Source organism: Acipenser ruthenus, chromosome 8 (assembly GCF_902713425.1).
Source record: "Acipenser ruthenus chromosome 8, fAciRut3.2 maternal haplotype, whole genome shotgun sequence".
Lineage (NCBI taxonomy): Eukaryota > Metazoa > Chordata > Actinopteri > Acipenseriformes > Acipenseridae > Acipenser > Acipenser ruthenus.
In genome coordinates this window covers 54073599-54099996 of record NC_081196.1, presented here as the reverse complement: position 1 = coordinate 54099996, position 26398 = coordinate 54073599, and the positions used below count along the sequence as shown (strand labels likewise).

The 26398-nt window shown below is 36.5% G+C and overlaps 1 protein-coding gene across 1 annotated transcript in view; it reads left to right on the top strand.

Moving 5' to 3' along the window:
• Positions 1-25814, top strand: part of LOC117406977 (heparan-sulfate 6-O-sulfotransferase 3-B) — a 98649-nt gene extending 72835 nt beyond the window's left edge. Inside the window, exon 2 of the mRNA XM_034011473.3 lies at positions 24230-25814. Coding sequence (XP_033867364.3) covers positions 24230-24932 — 703 coding nt within the window. The 3' untranslated portion in view covers positions 24933-25814. The remainder of the gene's footprint in view (positions 1-24229) is intronic.
• The last annotated feature ends 584 nt before the right edge of the window (positions 25815-26398 follow it).

The window sequence follows — 26398 nt, the reverse complement described above, 5'->3', positions numbered from 1 at the left end:
TTTACATGAGCATAAGAATTCCGATATTTTTCGGGAAACTAATTCCAATATCATAAGTCATGTAAACACAGTTTCCCAAAAATGTATCGGAATATTCAGAAAGTCAGTTTTCGGAAAACAGCACCTAGAAATTTCTGATTAAATTCCGAAAACTAACAAAATGTATGTCATGTAAACACACTTTTCGGGAAAACTTATTCCGATAGCGTACTGCACATGTGCAAACTTTGACCTTCATTCCTGCACGTGGTTTTAGAAAACAGAGAAAATAATAATAATCTGTAGTCAGTCTGCATGCATCCATTTGAATAGTTAGGGATAAAGTAATACATTTGTTAAAGTCTGTATGTATTTGTTAATAGCCCATACTGAAGCAGCAAATGTTTTCCAGCTTTAAAATGATGTGATAATTTAAAATAATGTCTGCAAAAGAAACTGGTAATATAGAACAGGATGATCTGTTGGAAAGGCTGATTGCACATTGTGGGGAATCTGAAAAGAGGTATAGGATAGTAATCTTTGAATTTAAGACCTGACACTTCGATAAAACATTATATTGGATTGGTCTCCGTTCTATCGCAGAAATGTCCGGTCTTCAAATCGTACTTAAGCTACGACAGTACTTTGCATGTGAAAATATCCTGCGTTTTCCAAAAACTTCAATCCATGTATACAGTTGAATTCTGATTGTCTATCGTTAATCATGTAAACACAGAAAAGTGACATTTTAAGAAAATCAGTTTTCTGATTCAGTTTTTCGAAAAAATGCACTGTTTCCTTAAAAACCCATCTGTCAGGATGTTTATGTTATACTGTCATACTTTTAATGAAATGTCAAATTCTTGTGAAAATAAAAGATGAATGTCGTTAAAACTGACATTTAAGACATTTAAGATGTAACTACATTGTAACTACAGAGGATGGCAGATAATAATTACCAGTAAACAAGGGATATGCAAGCAGTAAAAAAACAGCATATACTGTGAAACCTTCTTGTGGACAGTGGTTATCTTTCCATTTCTCACCTAGGTTCTCATGTCTTCATGTTTTTGACATTTAAATTGACAGCTCCCAGCTATTTTCATCTGGTATTCCTGTGCTTTGCAAGGACGGGACAGCTGATTACATTTTACTGTGACACTCTGCCAAAGAGACTTTGCATGAAGACACTAATGTATTCAGAAATGGCAGGCTTCATGAGTAAACATCAGCAGTTGGAAAACAGAAAGTTGTTGTGTTACTAGATTAGAATGTATGCCTGCCTTTCAACCCAATTAATTTCCATAAAAATGTAGTGTTTTCCATATCTTGTGGTGTCAGTTTATAAGGTGAAAAAAAAGAAGTTACTGATTTGTCACTAATTTGTCTTAAGAATAATATGTTTAGCAGAAATGAATTTAAATGACATGATGAAATAAGATCCATGTCAAGCACCCCACTATGACCGCATGGATTGGACCTCATGGTCTCATTTTCATATCTTCCCATAGCCATTGTATGAGTGCAACCTTAATGCACTCACCTGTCAGGTTATGCTGAAGTCACTCTGCTTTGCCTTGTGCAAATACTGCAAGCCCTGTTGAATGATATTGCTTACATATAATACAGTATATGACTTAATAAAAACATTCCCATAAGGGGCACTGCTTTTTCGGCAGCTCATATTAGACTTCATATTTTCGGTGTTATTTTCAATGTTGACCTACCTGTATGATCTAGGTCTAGGTCAAGTTTTTTGAGCATCATTAAATAAAAAAGTATTTTGTGACAGTAATTTTGCACAGTTTGCACAGTACAGTTGCACTGTCAAAACCACATTTGAGATGCTGACTTCTGATTATGAGACTGTTTTTCAAAAGAAAACCATATTCATCAAACTTTGATAGACTGCTGGTAATTATTTTATTTTTTTTAAATAATAACAGGAAAAAAAAAGATGTGAAACAGCCTGAGAGAGGCAATAGCTTTGTAAACAAAATGTTTCCCCAGATTAAGGACGTGTGGAAATGTATTGAATACAAAATGGAGTTTCCTTACATGTTGGCTCCCTTTTGGAGAAATGCTATCCAAACACAATGATATGTGAAACTGAGGAGGTTGGCAAATCAGAAAGCTTTTTTAATGGAAAGAACTCAAACAGCATTTTTTATGCTATTCTAATTCAAGTATACTTATTTTTGTATGAACTGTATTTGTTCTATCTGGTTGTGTAATGTTAATGGATGTTTTCAGTTTAGAAGTAGCCAGTGCAGACACAAGTGCTTAACAAGCAGACACACTGCATACAAGCCAAATTAGCTCAATGAGTCAACATTGATTGTAATGTTTTGGTTATCACTCCTAAGTATGCAAAAGACATTAAGGTAGTGAGCTCTGCTAATAAGCCAAAACATACTAAGACATCAGTATATCCCCTTCGATTACTCATTTCTAATCTAATTTTTATACATTTAAAACAGTTTGTAGGAACTGTATGGAGTTCGAGAAGTTGCCCTTCCATAACTTGGAAAAAAAAAGCATTATAAAATAGATCCATAGATAGGAAACTTAGCATTACAATTGTGCACACAGTGACTGTAGGATATATATACTTATATGTCCTATTTCAATAAATCACTTTCCATAATTTTAATGTTAGACTCAGAGAAAAATGATATTCTAAGTGTTAAAAAGCTTTTTGAAATTGAATCTCCAAAGTCTGAACATTGAGTGTCCCAGCTGAAAGATACCATTAACTTCTTAGACATTTATTTATTTTTAATGGAGAAGCTAAATTGCTTTTGAACAAATGAAAGCTTATATATTGAGGTCTGAATGTCAAGAGGACCGATAAATGTTCCTTGCATAATAATGGTATTACTGTATAAAACACTGGCCAAAATGTCATTAGGCTTGTTATTCATTGCAGTAATGCAGAATAACAAAAAGTAGCTGAAATTGTGAAGAATACGAACCCTGCTTCTGCAATGCATTGCATGATGAACAGTCATGTGGTTTCATGCTGCCATCTGAGTGCTAACCAGCAAGAATGATTAGTTTATATCCATTGAATAAAGCGATCTAGAAGTACAATCAATCGTGTTATACTGTAAGTATTTGAATGTTGTACAGTAAGTACATTTTAAAAACCAGTGCATGCACATAACTGCGTAATAATTCATTTAAAAAAAAAAGTCAAAACTTTTTATATAGGAGTATGTGATAAAAGTTCTTGTGTTCACCATGTACTGAAGTGTATGACAGCCAGAGAGATCGATGGAAGGACATGATCTGTGCATATGTGTCCACATTGTTTTGAATGAGGACCCTAAAGGGGAACAACTAGTGCACACATATACATGTGGCGGGTCAATGATACAAGTTGAGAGCATATTCAGCATTTAGACAGACACATATAGACTTACAGACACACAATCAGTGCTTGATCCATGTTTTGAGATCACCTGGTCATGCATTGGTTATTTTTACCGTAGGAACTTTAGATTATTCAGTGTAATGGCGTATCTGTGAAGAATCAAAACCACTGTGTCTTTCTTGCAGTTTTAGTGTATATTTTATGGTAAGTTTGAGCCATGAGGTGCAGACACGTTTGCTGAGAGATGCTGATTCCATCAACACCCCCTCTCCTAAGGTTCAGTATTTTACTGACACTTCTACTCTGTGAAACTGTGTGACAAAACATGCATCTGTTTCAAACAACCCAGGGATAGATAGAAATTATTTATTTATTTTATTTCTCAGCAGATTCCCGTATCCAGGGCGACTTACAATTGTTACAAGATATCACATTATTTTTTACATACAATTACATTATTTTTTGCACATTATTTTTTACATACAATTACCCATTTATACAGTAGGGTTTTTACTGGAGTAATCTAGGTAAAGTACTCTGCTCAAGGGTATAGCTGCAGTGTCCCCCACCTGGGATTGAACCCACGACCCTCCGGTCAAGAGTCCAGAGCCCTAACCACTACTCCACACTGCTGTCATGAACATATCTGTCCACACTGCTGTCATGAATATATCATGAAGAAGGCATACAGTATGTACTGGATATCATTACAGGGGCGTAGCTAGGATTAGGTTTTTACTGAGGCAAAAAAAAAATAAGTTGAACAAACCTCTTGCAGATCCTGTTCATGTTACAAAGTTAAACGTTATCATCTTATAAAGCCTGGAGACTTTTTGCAAACTGCAAAGCAATATTAAGTCCCTTGGATGATGATGTTAATGTTAAAATTTGATGACCCATATTATTTCAAAGATTAAAACTAATTGTCTCCCAGCAAAACCACAGCAACCTAAAAAGACCATATTCACACTGTCAGAAATATGTGATTTTAAAAGGACAAGAATATAACATCAATATTAATAAGTAGGTGGGTTCATACCTTTATTGACTTGCAATTGGTTCACTGCTACTTAAGTTGCCTTACACTGCTGGGACTGGTAACTGCTGCTGACCAGTAAGACTGGTGCTGACACTGTGACTGGTGCTGACACTGCTGGGACTGGTGCTCACACTGCTGGGACTGGTGCTCACACTGCTGGGACTGGTGCTGACACTGGGACTGGTGCTGACACTGTGACTGGTGCTGACACTGCTGGGACTGGTGCTGACACTGCTGGGACTGGTGCTGACACTGGGACTGGTGCTGACACTGGGACTGGTGCTGACACTGGGACTGGTGCTGACACTGCTGGGACTGGTGCTGACACTGGGACTGGTGCTGACACTGTGACTGGTGCTGACACTGGGACTGGTGCTGACACTGCTGGGACTGGTGCTGACACTGTGACTGGTGCTGACACTGCTGGGACTGGTGCTGACACTGCTGGGACTGGTAACTGCTGCTGACCGGTAAGACTGGTGCTGACACTGTGACTGGTGCTGACACTGCTGGGACTGGTGCTGACACTGGGACTGGTGCTGACACTGTGACTGGTGCTGACACTGCTGGGACTGGTGCTGACACTGGGACTGGTGCTGACACTGTGACTGGTGCTGACACTGCTGGGACTGGTGCTGACACTGCTGGGACTGGTGCTGACACTGGGACTGGTGCTGACATTGACTGGTGCTGGCACTGCTGGGACTGGTGTTGTTTGTGTACAATATTTATATGACTTTATAGTACTTTGACAAGGTATTCACCAAAAATAATAATAATAATAATAATAATAATAATAATAATAATAATAATAATAATAATAATAATAATAATAATAATAATGTGTTGTTCCCACCTCTGAACGCTAGATCTCCTTTGAACGTTCACAGTTTCTCAATCAATTCTAATATTCTTTTGTCAGTATAAATCGAAGATAGGAAGTAGTACAGTACTTCAGCTGAGGTCCCGGTGCTGCCTAGCGCACAGGCCGGGTCGCTATAGATGCAAATACACAGCCACTATGCTATAATAAAACGCTATGCTATGGCAGGTAGGGTGATACCTGGACGAGCTGACTGTCCAGTTAAAATGACAAAAAAAAAAAATACAGCCAGCTGTCCCGTTTTAGCTACACATTTTATGTCATCATAAAAACAGGTTCTTGGATTTTTGCTGTGCTGGCGTTAAAACATTCTACATGGGGGAAAAAAAAAAGATTTATCAAAACGTATTGCAGCTAAACATCCCATTGCGCAGGGGAAAAACAACAAATATAAATGATAAATTCACTTAACATTGATACTTACCAAGAGTTGGCTTCTTTAGAAAGAAATGTATAATTGGTTGGTTTTTTCTTCGTTTCATGTTAGTGCTGCACTGTAAACCAGAGTACAGAGTAACTTGGGAAACTGACCAATGAGAAACGTCTTTGTGGCGCGAACTTGACATACCCCAGTGTCTGTACAGCCCGAGATCACAGTAATGTGAAGAAATTAAAAATAATATTTTATATATCTGAATTTTACACTCTTAAAAAATAAAGTGGGTACGTTTTGGTTTTTTTATCTTTTTTTTTTCGTCTTCACAATTAAGAATTAAGCCGATTTTTACCAAGGTGGCCGCCTCGGCTGCATCAATGGACGCTACGCGCCTGCATTAGTGTATGAAATGCCTTCATGGTATTTTAAAATTGACTTTAAGAAAAGTGGTTTTCTATACATACATTTTATAAATGTCCATATGTTTTATTATTTAACAAATGTTAGAAAATGAAATAAACTGCAGAAATAAAAACACATTGCTTCCTGAAATCAAAACAGGACTGATTTTCACAAGCATGTGCTGTTCTAGTAATTCTACCTGTGTCTCAATACTACTACTAATAATAATCCTAAGTTTCTTAATTATTCAATGAACTCTAAATTAAGTTTAAAATATAAACTTTTTAAAACTATTTGGATAATAAAGTTTGTGTTAATCTGATTTGCCGCCAATTCTAACTTTATCCATAACAGGATGTTTCTTAAAGCGTTTGCTGAAATGTCCAAAATATAGGATGGTCTAAATTCTCAAAGCTATTTTCCAATTCATCATTAGTATCCTTCAGAAAGCAGAAACACAGCCAATAAAATTACCAAACCAGAAATAAACAATTAAGACTTTTAACTCAGGGGCTTCAATGAAGTGCTGAGTTGTTTGTTATTTATTTTAGAAGTTTTAAAAGGTGTTTTCCATTCAGAAAAAAAAAGTGCTAATGATGATTTGGAGTAAATGGCTTTGATCAATATGATTTAGCAATGTTTGCCATAGTAATTGTTCAAAGGGAAAAAAATATTAGTTATGCCTGTTTGCCTACGTTCAACAGTTGAAGCATGTTAACAGTACAATATTTTAACTGTTGCTTGGGGACATGTAAAATTGTTTTCCTTCATTACAGACAAACTCCATTATTATGGTGAGCAGACTTCTTAAAGAATCTGATCTCAAAACGTTATTTTAAGACTGTTTTCCAACTTGCTTTTTTTGTGTGTGTTGAGGAGGCAGACTGTTAAAATTAGTAATCTCCCCACCTCCAAGTCACTCCCTAAAGGAATACATGAACATATAAAGAATTGACAAAATTAATTACCAATCAGATTGAATACAATACTAGCTTCTAAATGGGTACTGCTAAAAATGAAACAAACCTGGTAGTTAGGAGTCTGTGTAAAGCCGCTTTCATGAGGGCAACAACATGAACACGACTGCCTCTGAAGTATGGTCATTTGTTACCGTTATTATAACAATTAGATTGACATTAGCATCACTCATTTCGAATGTCACTGTCCACAGGTTAGTAGCTGGCAGTGTGGTGATCTGCTGCTATCTCTGTTCTGCCCCTTGCAGGCAGGCAGTGCCAAGGTAACCTACTTAGAAAGAAAAGCTATCAATCTGCTAGGCTCAATCTGACCTCGACATCTCTGGTTCAAAAAGATGAGACGAGCAGTATTTTTTACCACTCAGCCCACTAATCCCACATTAGTCATGCAAGGTTTCTCTGTGAGGATGTGCCCTCTCATTGTGCCTGCAAGAGCAGAGGAAGATACAAATATGAAATAATTAGTCAAGGAAGACAAGGAAGAGTTTTTTTTTTTTGGTTGCTTTGACAATTCTTCTCCAGATTACCTGCGACACAAAAGTATGTCAATGACAAAGATGACCTTGAAGAACTGAGATCACAGGAACTGCCACCTGCATTAGAGATTCAAATTAAATAATGCCCTTTTTCCCTGTGGCTGTTACTCCACTTTAATTCTCTGCCTTCTTACTATAAACCAGTCTTGTCAGATGAGACCTTTTCCTTTGGTATTCTTTGTGAAAGCAGCATCACTTTCCTTTATGTTTAATCTACTTCATACCAGATCAGAATTAATTGTAGGCTATGGGATCAACATCAGTCTTCCGAGGAACTTTGTGCTCTTTGGTGTAGGGAAGATTGTCTGTCTTAGTTCCTACAAATAGCTTGGGTTTCTTGGTGCTCAAAGCCATGACCATATTAACTAAAAAGAATCAATTCAGGCTGAATCAATGTCAGATTTTTGCAGTATCCATCTGGGTATTTGTTTAATTTCATTTGAACTTCATCAGTTCAGTTAGTCAGTATATACAGTATGATGATTGATGGTATTGCCACATGCAAAACATGTTTTGCGAAACAAAAAAACCCCAAAAAAATGGTTAACCCAATTATTATGTTGCATATTGAGAACATTTTTTGGAAAGAATTTTGGAATCCAAAAAAGAAAATCAGAAAACACTTAAAAAAAATTGTTGTGTGGGATAACAGCATCCATTTTTGTATTGGAGTTCATTTCTGGTTTAGATCAGTGTTTTTATACCTTTCATTGCTCCTGCAATTTCTGCCCGAGGTAATTTTTTTTCTTCTCCTGTCAAATTGGTCCATTATCAATTCTTAGCTCCCATTATAAGTGGTACACAATGACATCATTGTCTAAGGGTACTTCTACTTTTCACCGGTTAAATTTAATTTCTAGTTAGATGCAGGAGGTTTTAGAAATAAGACTTCTTCTACAGGTTAATTCTACTTGGAGGTGAGTTAATTCACATGGTTATTTCATTTTTATTATGCTAATAACCTAATGGTAGAAGTTAACCCCTTAATGTCAGATGGATTAGCAGGGAGTTTTTTCTAATTGAACTTTTTGTGTTAGTTCTACCACATAATCTCTGTTTCAGTGTTTTCAGTTTGTTGTTTTAAAGACAACACACTTATTCTCTTTTTTAAAAAGACCTTGTCTTTGCTTTAGTGGGGTTGAAACTGGTACAGTACATATGTAAGATCTGCATTCATGACTCATAAAAGCACCCCAAAAGCTACTGAACAACCTGCAGGTTTTAGCAATCAGTGTGTTTACATGCACACAACCAGTAATTATCTGAAATGTATTTGTGAAAACTATTTTAAACAGTTTTCTGAAGCCCCCTTCTACAATATTTGCATGCTTGCTAACAATCTTGATCCATAAAGTAACAAGTCTGTATGTAAAATGAGCAAATCATTACTGTATCTAATCTCTAATGTTATTCAACAGGTACAAGTTGTTGCATAAAGAGAGTACAGATGTTACTTATTAAGACATTTTGGAACAAGGGATGTGTTGAAGACAGGGTAATAATCAGATTACTATTGTAAACCCTTAATCCTCCTCCTAGTCACATTCTTGAATCAATCGGTTTATATGCAAGAAGCAAAGGTGCAAAGAGCCTTACTGCTTCTGAGAGGTTCATTCCCACTGATGCACGCAGATTACCTGCCAGATATGTGGAGCTCCCATAACCTTTTGGGCCTAATTTTGCCATTTCTGTGAAGCAGAAAGGGAAATAAACAGCTCTAAAAATATATTTCTTATGGCAGGTAAAAGAGATTCTGAAAAAAAATAACATGTATTGAACTTGTTAGATGCATCTCTAACAGATTATAATAGTACAATAATAGGCTTTCAGGTCCTTTAATTCTACCTTTAAACACATACAGTGAGTGCTTGGAAATGGCCTGCTCTTAGTTTCAATCTGAAGACTTAGAAATCACCCACAATACTGCCGCTCACAACAGCTGGGGAATCCACAGAAAAGCAATCGGCGTATTTTGCTGTAACATGTAGGTTTTATAAGTCAGATTAAAAAAATAATAATAATATGGTATCCCAGCTTTTTAAAAATATATTTATTACAAAACTGGTATTTTCATCACTGTACTGAACTCTATTCTAATGAGAACAACAGAGACAAGTCAACAGGGGTGTTCCTAGCACTTTGTATATGGGGGCCACTGCTGTGTAATCAATTTAAGCATATTTCTAACAGACCATACACTTGTATTCCCTGCAGCCTCCCTTTATCAAATCACCAACAGCTTCTGAACCCAGTGACTAGCTGTCCTGATGGCTTCAGCCTCCAATCTAACACATAGTTCATCAAAGTTTAAGTGTTCTACGTTCGTTTGTTTCATTTTTAGAAAATGTTTTTTGTAGTCTGTGGTCTATTGCACACAATCAGTTTGATTAATTGGCAAGTCTATGGGACCAATATGACGAGAAGGAACAGAATGTGTTTAAGCAAATTGTTTGGTCAAACTGTTGATCTTTCAGAAATAATTCTGTCTTTGCGTCTGAGGCTGTTGAAATGATTTTCCTATTACTTTCTCTCTCCTCTCTCTCTCTCTCTGTATTTTAAAATAATAATTATTATTTTGTGACCATATTTAAAAGGGGGTTATGCTGTGGTTTATGTCTTTATTGCTGTGTTGTTTTAAAAGTCCTTATTTTACCCAATTTCCAACAGTATGCTTTTTGGTTCTTTTTAAATATGTACATTACACAATAGTAGCCAATTCTCTTACCCAGGATAATGCACACAATAACAACATTGTTGTCTGATTCGGTAATTAGTGTGTCATGGACTTGGTTAATGTTTACAGTATGAAATACAGTATGCTGTGTGTCTCAATCACAGGGCATTTTAACTGGTTCTATTGGTAGGGTACTGGAAGTGGTAGTATGTAGAAGAACATTTAACTGGTTTATGTAACAGCAAAATGCTATTCAAATCAACTGCACACAAAAATCATTTAGCTGTTAACAAAAGTGTTCCTGGCAATGCAAGTATGTAAATTGCTTTCTCAGTTCTCAGAGTAAATGTGAGTTAAAAAGATCCTCTGCTTATATCTCTGAAGCAAACCTACATGATAACGTTTGGAGAGCTCATCAGCAACTATTAAGTGCCTGAATATATATTCATCATTTGTGAATCACATACTGTAAATAGAATTCACAAAAAATTATAAAATATTTGTAAATTGGTAACACAATCTGTTTGTGCAAAAGCAGATGTTTTGTTTTGTTGAGAAGGAATGTAAATTATTTGCTTACACTTTGCTATCCATAATCCCTGGGAATTAAACCTGTTAATTAAGAATGACACTCCTATTTACATTTATAATACATAATAATTTTATAATGTAACAAACTTCCATTTATTTTCATTTATGTTTAATGGCTAAAAAGTCTACCAGTGATATGGGGCAGCAGTGTGGAGTAGTGGTTAGGGCTCTAGACTCTTGACTGGAGGGTCGTGGGTTCAATCCCAGGTGGGGGATACTGCTGCTGTATCCTTGAACAAGGTACTTTACCTAGATTGATCCAGTAAAAACCAACTGTATAAATGGTAATTGTATGTAAAAAAAATAATAATGTGTAAAAAATAATGTAATTGTATGTTAAAAATAATGTGATATTTTGTAACAATTGTAAGTTGCCCTGGATAAGGGCATCTGCAAAAAAAAAAAAAAAAAAAAATGATACTGGTAGTATGAAATGCCATTTAAAATCTATATATATATATAGTATTTAACAGTCATGACTATTAAGTTTACAACCTTTAATATAAAGGTCAAAATGCTCAAGGGAAAAACTGAGAAATGCATTTTTTGTTAGTGGCAATGAAACTTGGGGAAGTAAAATGTCAGGTGTCTATATAGTTTATACAGGTAGGGTAAACAATCATGCCAGGTTGCAGAGAGCCACTAAACTAGACTGCGTGGTCCTGTAATTTAGTATGACAGCCTGCCTGAAAAGTTCTGAGGCCATAGTGTTGAGGACATGACAGTTCCTTTTTCTAACATCAACAGAGACCAGATTATGCCTTCATCTTCCATGCTGACAATGTTGTGATTGTGACTAATACATTAACAACATGGATGTAGCTCTCCCATGATGTAAGTACATGAGTTACTCGTGTAATAAAAGTGCCGGTACGCTGTATTGTGGACACAGTGTAATTAATGTATCTGGATTAGGAAGCCTATCCCTTGTTTCTCCATTTACTGATGTTTGTAGCCTGAGAGTTTCCTAGTCTTTTTTGTTTGTTTTTTGTTTTTTAGATCATAAAACAACAACTTTATTAATGATAACTTCAATGTTTCACCCTGGCTCCCCTATAATCAATCAATGTGCATATTAATTAGCTCAGTTTGAGTACAGAATATACTGTTGAAACACAAATGCACAAGTTGTGTGTGGTTTTCAAAATCATTTCTATATATTGAGAGAACAACACGACTTGTTCAACTAGTCAGATGTCCAGACTCTAGTTGACATTTTGAGTGTCATTAATTTAAGATGCCTGCCAAAATAGTTTGAGTCTGTTCTCAAAATCCTGCATTAACGATGTTTCAACAAGAAGTCCAAAATCATTACACTATCTCAGTCCTGCTGCAGAAACAGGCAATGAAAATAGGCATTGGATGACATCCTTAACTCCCCAGCAGTGAAGACAACATGGTGTTACCCCTGCTCCTTATTAAGTGTGCCCTCTAAGAACAATTCACAGTTGTTATTGGCATGATTATTACAGTGATGGATTGTTTTCCTAAACAAAAGAACATTTTGTCCATTTGTCATAGAAAAATAGTTAATTTCCCATTTAAATTGAGCACTGAGCCTTAAAGTGATCATTTCAAATACGGAACAGATTACAAAAAAAAAGACCACGTTGTTTAAGATGGCAAAGCACAGTGATTGTTTTCAAAGCATTCTATAAAAATGATTGTGGGCGGAAAGAACCATTAAATGAAACATCAAGGCAATCTGGAGAAAGAGAGAGAGAGAATCAATTCGGCTTCCACAAGCATTTAACAAAACAAGTGTCAGCAAATGTCAGTGCCATGGTTGCCACTGGATCCACCTGCAGCTACCAAAGCACATATTCTGCAAGTGTGATTGTAATATATGAGCCACAGGAGGAATGCTAACACAGTGGTACATGTTTGTATTTGGACACACCAATGGTATCAACATGGAATGAGCAAATACTCCTTGGCATTTCCTTGAGGTACCAACAGTACTATTTAAAGCAGTTGTAGATGAAGCTTATCAGGAGGTTCTTGAACCCATGTCTGTGTTATTGTAAGCCATTGTGTAAGAGCAAACAAAAAAAACAGTACTTGCTGCTGTATTCTTGGATAGATTTGATCCCAGAAATTAGATAGAAAAGACCTAGACCTGTTTAAACACACAATATTGCAAACATATGGTATGTCCAAAGTGGCCTGTGGTGTCTGGCATTTCTGCCTGGCTACTACTAGCAAACAACCTTGAAACCCAATCGTTCAAAATGCTTACTGTTCCTGTCTTCAGACTCTTAATAAAAAATGCTCTGGAGTTTTTTTAATCAACTGCGTCTCCTGTTCCAAGCAATTTCACCTGAAATTGAATAACTGTAAAACCTAGTTTTATATCTTGACAGCAAAAAGAAAAAAATACGACTATATTTAGGAGGAATATTGGTATTGTGGATCCAATTACAGCCCTGCAGTCTGCTTGCAAAGTATAGCAATATTTTATAGTTCATTGAATTTTTATCCACATTGCCAGGTAATGGGATTTATCAACTTTGTGGATGGAAAACTGATTAACTGAATGTGTACAGTTCTTACCCTTCGCTTAGTGTCTTACGTTGTGATATTGGGTGCGTTCACGAGACGCAGACTTTGCTAAGTCTGCGCAGATTCTGCAAAGATTCTAAAAATTCATTGGCTACTTGTTCCGATTCTGTGCAGAATCTGCGCAGAATGGCGAAAGTCTGCGTGGCGTGAACGCACCCATTAATTCAGTAAGCAATAGCTGCGTGCGTAGATCTGCCGTGTTCTGCCCAGTCTGGAAGGTGGGAAAGGGAGCTGCACCGGCCCCTAGAGGGAGACGATTAATAAATTAATAAACAGCCTGACATTTTAAGGGAAATCACAAAATATTTGCAAGCATGTCGGTAGATTTTTTTTGTTTTTTTTAAAACAGTCCCTGCTGCCTCCTAATCCATTTAAAGATGGTTAATCTAGAGTGTGCTTCTCTGTGCTGTATCATTTTGCTTCTGGCTTTTACATAATGTGAGAGAAAGGAAAAAAAAATTCTGCTGAATCCATTGGGTTCTAGAATTAAGGTTAATTACTGACAATTAAAACACAGCTAGTTATTCCACCACTGTCAGCTGGGATGAATAGTTCTTTAATGTCTCTACACATGAATTGCTTTGATGGCAAAGCAGGTCTGTAGGTCAGTGCAGTTCTTCTTGTTGTTAGTTTCTCTGCTGCCCTTGAAAAGCACAACGAGCTGACAAACCACATTATACTCTCCTTACCTATCTTGTGGGGTTTGTTACAAACCAATATTCCCAGATGATACAAATATATGTATTAGATTTTTTATTTTGGAAGGGGCGAGGTGGTGGGGGGAGAGAGTCGGGAGATATGTATCACTGTAAACCATAACAATAACACAGGAATGCTATTGAGATGTTTGAGATTGAAATTGAAAAAAAGCTTTTCTACAGCATGTTTAGTTGCATTTTTATGATATATTTGTTTAACAATTAGTTACTGTATTATTCTCACAGTTTCTGTTTATCCATGTTCTTTTTATGAAGGATAGGTAAAGTGGGTAACAGATAAAATGTGACTCCATGAGTAAGGAAAGATTACATAAGACTTATGTTTCCAGCTAGAGTGAAAACCCATCAGATTTGCCTCTTTATTCCATTTGAAAATCTTTTTAAAACATAGCACTTTTTTATTAAAGACAAGCTGTTATGCTTCAGATTCTAGATGTAAGACAAGAATGGGTGGGAAGATATTTTTGAGGAGCCATTTTTGGTAGGAGAGTCGGTCTAAAAATGAAATAAAAACAAATGAAAAAAAACAAAACCAATCACCTTTACGAGGAGTTTCCAGCATACCTTCTTGTTGGATAATCACCTAACTACAGCCCCCTCATACTGTCCAGCTTTACTTGTCTCACATCCAACTTCCTGGAGAGACAGGAAATTATAGGACAGAATGACGTTTACTGTGACCTACCTACACATAACTGAACTTCATGGCTTTATTGCCAAAACTATCCCAGTTGTTGCAGGGCCATTCAAGTTATGTTTTTGGACAGCTCTAAACTCTAAAACTATATTAGGAGGGATAGGCAATGAACAAAAGGAAGAGATCATGTACTTCTTTTAGAAATACTAAAATAAACTAAATAAATTCAATGGCATTTCAACAAGTCACTTGAGTTATTTTCATTCTTCTTCTCCTTGTTGAAGAGACAAAACATACATACCTTGTTTCCATGGACAGCCAACTCAAGTCGACTCGTTTCACGCAGTACACATACATACATTTCCCTATATCACAACATAATCATCTATCTATCTATCTATCTATCTATCTATCTATCTATCTATCTATCTATCTATCTATCTATCTATCTATCTATATATATATATATGTGTGTGTGTGTGTGTGTGTTATTGCATCTGACAAAGAAAAGCCTTATACTTGTATTAATGTTTTCAATTCTTTTTAGTCAGTAAAAATGGTGTTCACGAACCCGGATGTAGAGTTTTGTTCCCCTACAAGATTTTTGATTGACATTTAGTGATGTAATTTCCTCTCAGCCCGGATTCAGACTTTAGAATTCTGGCCAGGCCAAGGAGTGAAGTCGGACCAGAGAATCCAGGGGGACAACTGGAGCACATACCCGGGTTCTGTGGTCCATGGAAACGTGGTAATAGTAAATGAAGACAGAACTTCTTTATTTTGTTATTATTGTTTTTTCATGTTGTTTTGATTAATTTGACATATTTAAATCACTGCAGTAGGTTGTCAGGTTTGGATATATCAAATAAAACAGAAATTTGAGTATCTGACACTTGTTTAACTTAGCCACTTTTACATTGTATCTTAAAAGGTCTTAAAAACTTTTGTAGATATCATATAGTTATATGGCTCATTTATTCTAACTTGGCTGTTGCTGTACATGTAAAATGTTTTGGTCAGATTTAAGTTAGAATTTTAATAGTTTCACTGGTTTTAAAATAGAAAAAAAGCAATGTTTATACCAATCTGCAATTAGATCAAAGGGAAACTCCATCTGCACTTGTCTAGTACCTACTGAGCCTAATGAAGCAGGCAGTGTGTTGGTGACATGCCCTATAATGATACACACAGCAAGACAAAGAGAAAAAGACTCAAGAAAAATAAGCCAGAGCACAGTGCACAGAAGAAAGAAAAGAAAAGACATATAAATTGTCAGTATCTCAAAATCGCCCTCACACAAGTTACTGCGTGTCTGCCCTCCTGAAGCAGGAACTTCAAATCAAAGACTCTAGACCCTTCCAAATTATTATGTAACATAAATGGAAAGAGGGAGGTTTAGCAGTGGAGTTGGAGTGATGTCTTCTGGATTTACAATGCAGTTATTGGCTTGTTTCAGGAAACCTTGTGGCACGTATAATTGGCAGCTGCTGTGCAACGTATGCATCACGATGCTGTGCAAACCTATGCATGGTTGAAAGTGCAATCGGATTCCAATATACATCTTGCATAGGGACAGATTTAGATTTGTATGCTTCACTGTAGATACCTTTTACTCATCCAAAAACAGTGACATATAACCGAAAAAGACCCTCAGACCCTTAGATTTTCACGTACAGCAATATTGATGAGCAGACAAATGTATCACAAAATGGTGTTCCATGGATCTGCTGCTTCTAACTCTGGTGGTCAGCTTTGTATAAAATGCTACTTGATAAGCCACAGACATACATCTTGATTGTTAGATTTCACTTTAAGATTGTTTATATTGAATAATATTTGGGCTTGGAAAGCTGGCTTACAACTCCCATTATAAAATTAAACACATGGCACAGGGGGTTGGTTTATCTATTTCTCTGTTGTACATCATTTACCACTGTAATTATGTTCTTAATGTTTTGGGGAGTTTTTTTGGAAAATTGTACCTAAACTTAATTACCAACATTGTATTCAATCCCAAATCCTATTGAGCTGTGCTGATGTATAAAGAATTTACTTTCAGCAACCAACAGTGCAGCAATATGGTTATTTATCCATTATTAATCCATGAAAAATACAAGAAAACTTGTGGTGCATTTTAAGCAATTTCTACTACTGTTTCATGTTTCCAGTCATTAGTGTTTTTACAGCTCTTGATTTTCATATTCAGTTATACATATAGGGTAGACACCATTATATTGTGAAATTGCAAAGTGGAAATGTGTACTCTGTGAGCTTCTGGTACCATATACCCCAATGCGCAGTCTTTGATCCTACCAATAACTAAGCGGCGATCTTTCAGGGACAGAGCCTTTTAATGTCTAGCCCCAAGGCTGTGGAACGACCTCCTGAAGGTCATAAGGGATAGTGACTCTGTAACCACTTTTAAATTGAAGTTGAAAACACATTTTTATTCAATGGCTTTTATTGTATGAACAAATTGTTGTTTTTTGTTTTTTATTGTTCAGCGCTTTGAGATGCACATGAAAGGCGCTATATAAAATAAAGATTATTATTATGACTCAGAAAACCTCTATTGGTCAATTATATATACAAAAAGGATTTAAAGGTGTATTTTCAGTACTATATCTTTCGACCGAGAGTTTTAAGTTATGGATTATACATTATATGTAAAAACAGTAACAGCAAAGGCTTTGAAATCAATTCCCTTACCTTAGTAGAAGGAGCGACATTAACACTAGTACTTTTCTCATCTTGAAATCTCTTGGTTCTTGGCATATTGTTTGACAGATATGCATTTTATTAGGAGAACACACTAGAACAAAAAGATGAGGTTGTGATCATGTCCTATAGCCACTCAGTTTTACTGCAGTTAGAACGTGTGACAATAAGCAGTGGATAGCAATTCAGTATTATTTTCTTATTTCTTAGCAGACACCCTTATCCAGGGCAACTTACAATTGTTACAAGATATCACATTATTTTTACATATAATTACATTACTTTTTCACATTATTTTACATACAATTACCCATTTATACAGTTGGGTTTTTACTGGAGCAATCTAGGTAAAGTACCTTGCTCAAGGGTACAGCAGCAGTGGCCCCCACCTGGGATTGAACCCACAACCTTCCGGTCAAGAGTCCAGAGCCCTAACCACTACTCCACACTGCTGCCCATGACAAAGCAGAAACTTTGTCATAACTGAAGAATGCCAAAATCAAACCAAAACCAAATGGTCTTCAGTAGTGAATATTTTTCATTGTGCAGCATTCACTTGTTAAGATCATACAGTAATAGGAATATTGTAACCCATGTTTAATGTCCAGATGCATATTGAATAATGTAGGTACATTAAAATAAAATAATGTATTAGGCAGTTCAACATGTTTTAAGCTTCTTTAGTCTAAGGCGATGATTAAAAGGATTATTATAACGGCCACGTGTATTGCTGTCTTTTTACAGTTCATTGTGTTTAAGTGTATGTCTACTAATGCATTCTTGCATGACAGTTTTAAATTGCCATCTCTCATCGTCTGATGGGGAGGGGGCTTCAAATGATTGTTTGAAAGACCTTTGAATGGTGTTACATATGATATGTACTGTAGTTATAGTTTACTAAATGACAGTCCAATCAAGAGGGCCGAACGCAACATTAATTCCTAATCTGGGTTCCCTCGTCCTTGACAGAGCCAGTCCTATGTGCTGACACTAATTATGCTCATACATGACCTTTCAGTGTTACACCATGTGTTTATGTCTGAAAGATTGGTTAATGAAGTATCTACATATCCGCCTACTCAAGAAACAGATCTTGACTACAGCTGCAGTCAGCATGGTGCTAATCACCACTTACAGAGAGCCAGCACTATCTCATCAAGTGGGAGCGCCTGCTAATTTCATGCTGGACACTTATCCCTCTCAAGTCATTTTTCATTCAGAAATGTACAGAAGAAAACAGAAATCTTTAAAATGATACTGTTGACTTGCATTTCCTTGCACAGAAGCTGCCCATTAATTATACGAGCATCTGCACCAGAGCGGGATTCAGTAGCCCATAAGAGTATGACCAGCTGTGCAGGTGGATGAACAAGCTCATCTGTGTATTACAGAATTCTTCCAATGTCATTCTGCTGAACATTCAAACTGTACAGCTGCCATGTGTGCGTTCATGAAAAAGCTCCAAACGGCAAGCAGTGTAGCAGTAGAGGGCACACTTTGTCTGCCAGTATGGCCCTCACTTTTGAAAAGCTGTCAGGAAGACGAGTGCATGCATTGTAGCTGACTATGCAAGATGTGGTTAACAATGTCATTGATGATTTGTTTGTGGAGGTTTCACAGTTTCTGATTCAGTGTTTATGCAGATTGAAGAGAGTACAGTATGAAAGTCTCCCTTGCACTGCTCAGCTCACTGCTAAGGAAGGTTGATATACATATCCATGCAAAATAATACCTTACATGGACATGTGAGTGTTCCATGTACAGAATAATACCATGAAATGAGGCAGGTAAGTCTTCATGGCACGTGAAACACTCAGTTGGACCTAAATCCTGTTGAACATCTATGGAATGTGTTGAACAAAGTGAGCTTCAATCCCAGCTGATGGTGAGCTACAGGGGGATTTGGTTTATTTCTATTCACTCAGTAGCAGGAGACAGAACTGTCATTTAAACCTCTCAGGGGGTTTTATTTATGTATCTACGTATTCATTATTGAACCAGGAATAGACCCACTGAGACAGAGGCCTCATTTACAAAATTGTCCTGGCAAGATGACCAGAAACAGACAGCAGATCATTAAAAACATCACTCTAAACAACAATATCATACATTCAATCTGGGATCAGAAGCTTTTACACTTTGATTATTCTTGGAACCTCCTCATTATAATAAATGTAATCTTAGTCATTGTTCTATGTTTAGCTGATGCATCTGTGTTATTTATCTGATGCTCTATCACATCCTGGATACTCTGGTCCAGACTATTCCATGCCATAGGAGCTCTGTAACTGAATGGTGATCGGACAACCCAGGGCCTTCTCCAAGGCACTTGATAAATAAGTGCAAAACTAGATCGTAAACTGTAGATTTACCTGTAACATCGAGCCCAGGTAACCAGGCAACAAACCTATTACAGTTTTACACACAAAGGTACCCAGTGCAATTGCCTTCTACAATTCAGAGATATCCCATTTAAAGAAGCCAGTAACTGGCAGTGATGGGTTTGAGGGTGGCATTCCAATACAAATCTGGCTGCTTTGCTCATTAGGCGATCCAATTTCTTTCATTTCTCAGCAGAGGCATGTAAAAATAACCATAATCAAATAAGGGAAAAATAGAGCTCTTAATAACTGTGTGTCAGTTGTTCTAAAGGCAAGGGTCAGTGCTTTGTATTCAGTCTTTATTATAAAAAGGTGGGCTCTGTTATACAGTAAAAAAGGTCCACACTTAATAACAAGGGGGCTTTGGATAAGAGGCATCTATTTTTACACTTCCTCATGATGAGTCATAGACAGACAGTCATTAGTCAGACAATGTGAAATCCAACTTTTTAGTTAATAAAGTGGCATTCCCTTAAGGAATCTGAACTTTAAAGACTTATTAACTTTTTTCTCCATTTCCACCGTCAATCATGAGGCTCGTATACAGATAGAAAGGCAGCTTCTTCCTTTATACAGTGTGATACATCCGCGTAAGCAGCGCTCCAGATAAGGGTTTGGGTCATTGATTACTTTACACTCCAATTTAGACACAGTGAAAGTAACATGTATTTTGGGTGAGTGAAATGTAACATTACCTTGTGGAAAAGCTTATGAATGAAGCTACAGTATTAATCCTTTACTTTGCATAAGCAGTAAAATGATATTGCAAGTTTCACTCTCAATCAAGTTTCATTGATTGAGACAAATAGGGAAAGAATAGTTGAGAACAAAGAGAGTGAGACCAGTACTTTACCAGGAGCCATTAACCCTTTTCAACAAGCCTTTTCAAACAGGCATATATACTGTACGTCAGAAAATCCTCAAATATAGTTCATTAATTTACATTTTCTGTGTTGGAAATTACACTATCTGTAGACACTGCCCTCCAGTCCCAACACCTTTAATTCTATACAATAGAAATGTAAATAGGGGGACTTTTAGGAATCAGATAAACATTAACAGAAACAAAGTTTTGAATAATGAATCACATTGACCGCTGACCACCAGTGATTCAATTTGCCAAGCCAGTTTTGATTACTTATTGATCTGACCTAGTTTCTAATTAAATTCCTCGTGTTGCAGGAATACTTTTGTATTGTATTATTAATTGATTGCGTGTTTACATTATATTATCCCTGTGCTGTTTGTATCATTTTTGTTTACGCCATAAAATTAAAAATTACCAGTCAATGGTAACCTATTTAGTTTGTAAAAAATTTAAATGTTTTGTGAACTTGGTAACAAAAAAAAAGAAATTGAATGATGAAAATACATTTTAACAATGAAACAGCGGGAATCTGATTTTTAGAAGAACTCTTTGATTAATGTAATGTTAATAGACAAATTGTTACATATGCAGGTGGTTTGTGGTAAATATACTGTAGGCCTTTCTTTAAAAGTCTCCAAGCACATTAAAATGTAAACTGTTTCCTCAGAGAGACAGCATTCCCTTGCCAGCCCAAAGCCAGTAAAGGTTATACAGTGTGCTCTTGCTCTTCAAGTTGGCATTGATTTTATGTTTAGTTTTGTCTTGAAGGAGACACAAAGCTTTGCCAGAGCAGTATATGGAAACACCAAAAGCAGCTGTGTCCTGCTATTTAAAAATGGTAAAGTAAACTTCAATTCCATGACAAATCTTTCCACTAGAGTTTTTTTTCGATGTCTGCCTTTAAATGAAGACTTCGAAAACCATAAAGAAAAATAAATGCATAATCTCTCAATCTGTAAAACCACAACCATGAAATGTAGCATTGCTTCTGTGAGTAGCTTCTTTGTTCTGTGAAATTGACTTTTGAAATGATTTTTCCAGTGAATATAAATATGCATATGAATCCTCGCCCCAGCCTAATTTCTCAAACAGGCAATGCAGATGTTAGCTGGCAGTTTGAAGGGAGGACACGCAGTATGAGGTGCCATGTTTAAAAAAAAAAAAAAAAAAAAAGCATTAATAAGTCTTTTTTTTCCAGATTTAACTTAAATCTTGTATTTTTTCCCCAGGTTTATAAATGTTGTGAAAATAAATAAATATTTTTTTAAATGTGTACATTCAGATATAATTTATAAATCTAGTTACGAGATTTAACATTTAACTAAATATTAAATCTCTTAACAAGATTTAACATTTAGCTAAATATTTAACTAAATCTTAAATCTCTTAACAAGATTCAACATTTAGCTAAATATTTAACTGGCCAGCTAAATCTGGAGTTTGTATGCAAATGTGCTCCGTCTGCTTCGTGTATTTACGCGATTTGATTGGCTCTTGTAATGTTGAAATTTGCAAATTTACCAATCAGCATAACAAGAGCCAATCAAATCGTGTGAAAGCACAAAGCGGACAGAGCTCATTTGCGTACAAACTCCAGATTTAGCTGGCCAGTTAAATATTTAGCTATTATTATTATTACTACTTTAGCAGAGGCCCTTATCCAGGGCAACTTACAATTGTTACAAGATATCACATTATTTTTACATACAATTACCCATTTATACTGTTGGGTTTTTACTGGAGCAATCTAGGTAAAGTACCTTGCTCAAGGGTACAGCAGCAGTGTCCCCACCTGGGATTAAACCCACGACCTTCCGGTCAAAAGTCCAGAGCCCCTAACCATTACTCCACACTGCTAAATGTTAAATCTTGTTAAGAGATTTAAGATTTAGTTAAATGTTTAGCTAAATGTTAAATCTAGGTAATAGATTTAAGATTTATTTAAATATTTAGCTAAATGTTGAATCTTGTTAATATTTAATATTTAGTTAAATATTTAGGTAAATGTTAAATCGTGTAACTAGATTTATAAATTATATCTGAATGTACACATTTAATTTTTATTTTTTTTTATTTTCACAACATTTATAAATCTGGGGAAAAAATACAAGATTTACGTTAAATCTGGAAAAAAAGAAATATTAACACTCTTTTTACACATGGTACCCCATAACGCAGGGTCAAGGATGTGGGGCCAAAGCACCGCTGCCATGATAGATGGATGGAGCCGTCAGCCAGGAGACACTTTCTGAACAGTGTGAGGACTGACTGACATGAATTACTGTGCGCCAACTCCCAGAGATTTGGTGCCATCAAGAGTGCTGCCATAATAAATATACATTGAGACACTGCAGAAATCACTAGAGACGAACCTGTCTCTAGTGATTACATATACGTATACATGGGGCCAGCTTCACAAAGCATGCGCTCCTGTGTAACACTGCAAACTGTAACAAACCTTAAAAATACATGATGTCATCTTACACACTTTAGTTGTTCCTTGCTTGTTCTTTAATATATACAAAGGTATACTAGGTGTGATGTGCAATTTTTCTGAACCTTTCTGAAGGAAAAAAAGATTCTGCAGATGCTCAAACCTGGCGTATATAGTTACATTATTATATTTATATTATTTTCATTCCAGGTGAGTTTTAGTCACTTTGGAATCTTATATCATCTATCAAACTGTGACAAAATCAAACTATACATGCATTTTTTTTTTTTATCATCCTTTACCGTCTTTTAAAATGCTTAGTTATTCTTTTCTAATAGGTAGTACTACACTTTACTAAGCTTTTACCACATAACACAATATGGATTAAAAAATGTTAAGGATTTATTTTAATTTATGTGTGTATTAGGGTCATGTCCTAGACATAATAATGCTCTTGTGTTACCCTTAGTGATTCCTTTAGCTTAGCTTATTTTCAATAGTTTTTTTTTCTAATGTTCTGTTCCTCTCCATCTGCCTCCCTGGTTTCTTATGAGGGGTCGTGTGCATGTAATGCAATCAAACATTTTACAGATACCAGCTTTTCTTGATAGCATTACTGGATTTAAAGGCAGGTGTGCCCTCTTGTGGACTGACAGAGCTATAGTTTCATATTTTGCTCAAGTTCATATTGAAGCCACTGTCCAAGATGCAAAACAATTGGATATCTACCAGATACTCTATGCAAGACAATGCAAAAATAAGACACGTACAGTAGCTTCAAATGACAGAATACCATGTTTGTTTGTTTGTTTGTTTGTATTTTACCATAAGTAATTATTGCTGCTTCCTCTTTCAGTCTGTTATTATCGCGGTTTAGTTTTAAATACAACTGAGGCTGGCTGGATGGTACTTTCCCCGACAAACAAACACATGTTATAAGTACCCATCTAATTGCATATATACTGTATTTTAAAACAAAACACATAGAATGCATCAGGGAGTTTTAAAACATGGCATTCGATGTAACACAGTGCATTTTGATTGTTTATTTACATATATTAATATTTTGTGTTTCAGGAACTTCTTTTACATCACAATGTTGAGAGACCCAGTGTCGCGCTTCCTGAGCGAATGGAAACATGTCCAAAGAGGGGCAACGTGGAAGACATCTCTGCACATGTGCGACGGCAGATCCCCCACGCAGGATGAGCTGCCCACCTGTTACCTAGGTGACGACTGGTCAGGGGTGACCCTGCAGGAGTTCATGGATTGTACCTACAACCTGGCCAACAACCGACAGGTGCGCATGCTGGCAGACCTCAGCCTGGTGGGCTGCTACAACCTCTCGTCCATGAACGAGAGCGAGCGGAACGAGATCCTGCTCCGCAGCGCCAAAGACAACCTCAAGAACATGGCCTTCTTCGGGCTGACGGAGTACCAGCGCAAGACTCAGTACCTCTTCGAGAGGACCTTCAACCTGAAGTTCATCTCACCCTTCACACAGCTGAACAGCACGCGGGCCGCCAACGTGGACATCGAGTGGCCGACGCGGCGGCGCATCGAGGAGCTGAACTTCCTGGACATGCAGCTCTACGAGTACGCCAAGGACCTCTTCCTGCAGCGCTTTCAGTTCACCCGGCAGAGAGAGCGTCAGCTGGAGAGGCAGAGGAGAAGGGAGGAGCGCCAGCTGCTCCGTGCACAGAAAGCGCACCGCTACAGGCAGCAGGCTGACGACAGTGTCACCACAGAGGACTACACGGGCCAAGTGGCGAGATGGTGACAGCTTGTGTCTCAACCATCAAAACGGTCTTTAAAATATAACTGAAGAATTAACAACGCTTGTTTTCAGCTCTTAAGTATGACATTTTATCGATTATCATGATTGACATGAAACTGCCGAGGCTGTGGTTAACACAGCTACCCTGCCTTTTGAGTACCCTTTTGTGTCTTAACTTTAAAAATAGATGTACAATATACTTGTGTGACCTTCCCCCCTGCTTACTACTGTAGTTAGTCATTGTTATGTAGATTGTGAAGAATATGTATAGACAGGAAATTAAGCTTAAGGTGACATTCACAAAAAGAAGTTTCAAGCCAATAGCTGGATAGCTATTGCTCACCATGTGAAAAATTATTTGGTTCTTACAGTATGTTGTTAGTGTGATTTTGTTTTTATTTGTATGCAATATGTAAGTGACTTAACAAACTTGGCCATAGGTGTGTGTGATATATAATATAAGATACAGTAGCATCATAAGGAAATCTTACCAGAAGCTTTTTTTATTTTTAATTTCAGTTTGATTCCCTGGCATGCATCTTTACGGATGTAAGGTGTCGCATTCAGAGTCTTTATTATCTGTTCCAGTTTTTTTTTTTTTTCAGTAACCGAAGATTAATGGATATCATACTGCTGTGAAGCAGGTTTCTGGCACTTTTTCACACCACAGTAACCTGATCTTTCAATTGATCAGTTGATTTATAACTGGCATCTAGTCTTGTTAGAAGGGCTGCTAGCTGCTCAGAAGTGACAGGCTGCAGTTTTACACCAATGCTGTTTTTCCATAGGCAGTAGGTCTGAACCTTTATTTTTAGTTGATTAATTGTTAAGGACATTTTTATATTCCTTGCAAAATTAAATCCCTTGGAAAAATGTGGAGTATTATTACAGGGATTCCAGTTTTATTTCATTTCTTTAAATATATATATATATATATATATATATATATATATATATATATATATATATATATATATATATATATATTACAACATACACTGTTACAGCTAAATTTAATGAATTTCCTCATAAAAAAAAAGTACTCAGTATTCTCTAAAGCATTATACTTAAATCCATGTAAAGACACCTCTTTCAGCCTCTTACATAATTCTCTATATAGCATTTTCTAAAAGATTGGCCTTTCCAGTTGTCCTGCTAATCACTGATGATGTTATGAGATCTCTGGAACATAATAGAGCTCAATCAATTTCAAAATGAAGCATTTCAAAATCGGGGGACTTTGACACCAAACTAAGAATAACATGCTGTAGCTGTCTCCCAAAATATGTTAACCAAGTCTGATAAGACTATATAGAGATGGATAATGTACCCAAGGCTTCAACGTTGCTGAAATAGGTGGGTATGTTTTACTGCACTCTTTGGTTTGCTGCATTCTGGTTATCAACATGCTTTCATTGTCTTGGTCACAGCTGAGAACTAAACAGAAAAGGTAAATGGGATGTAGTGAG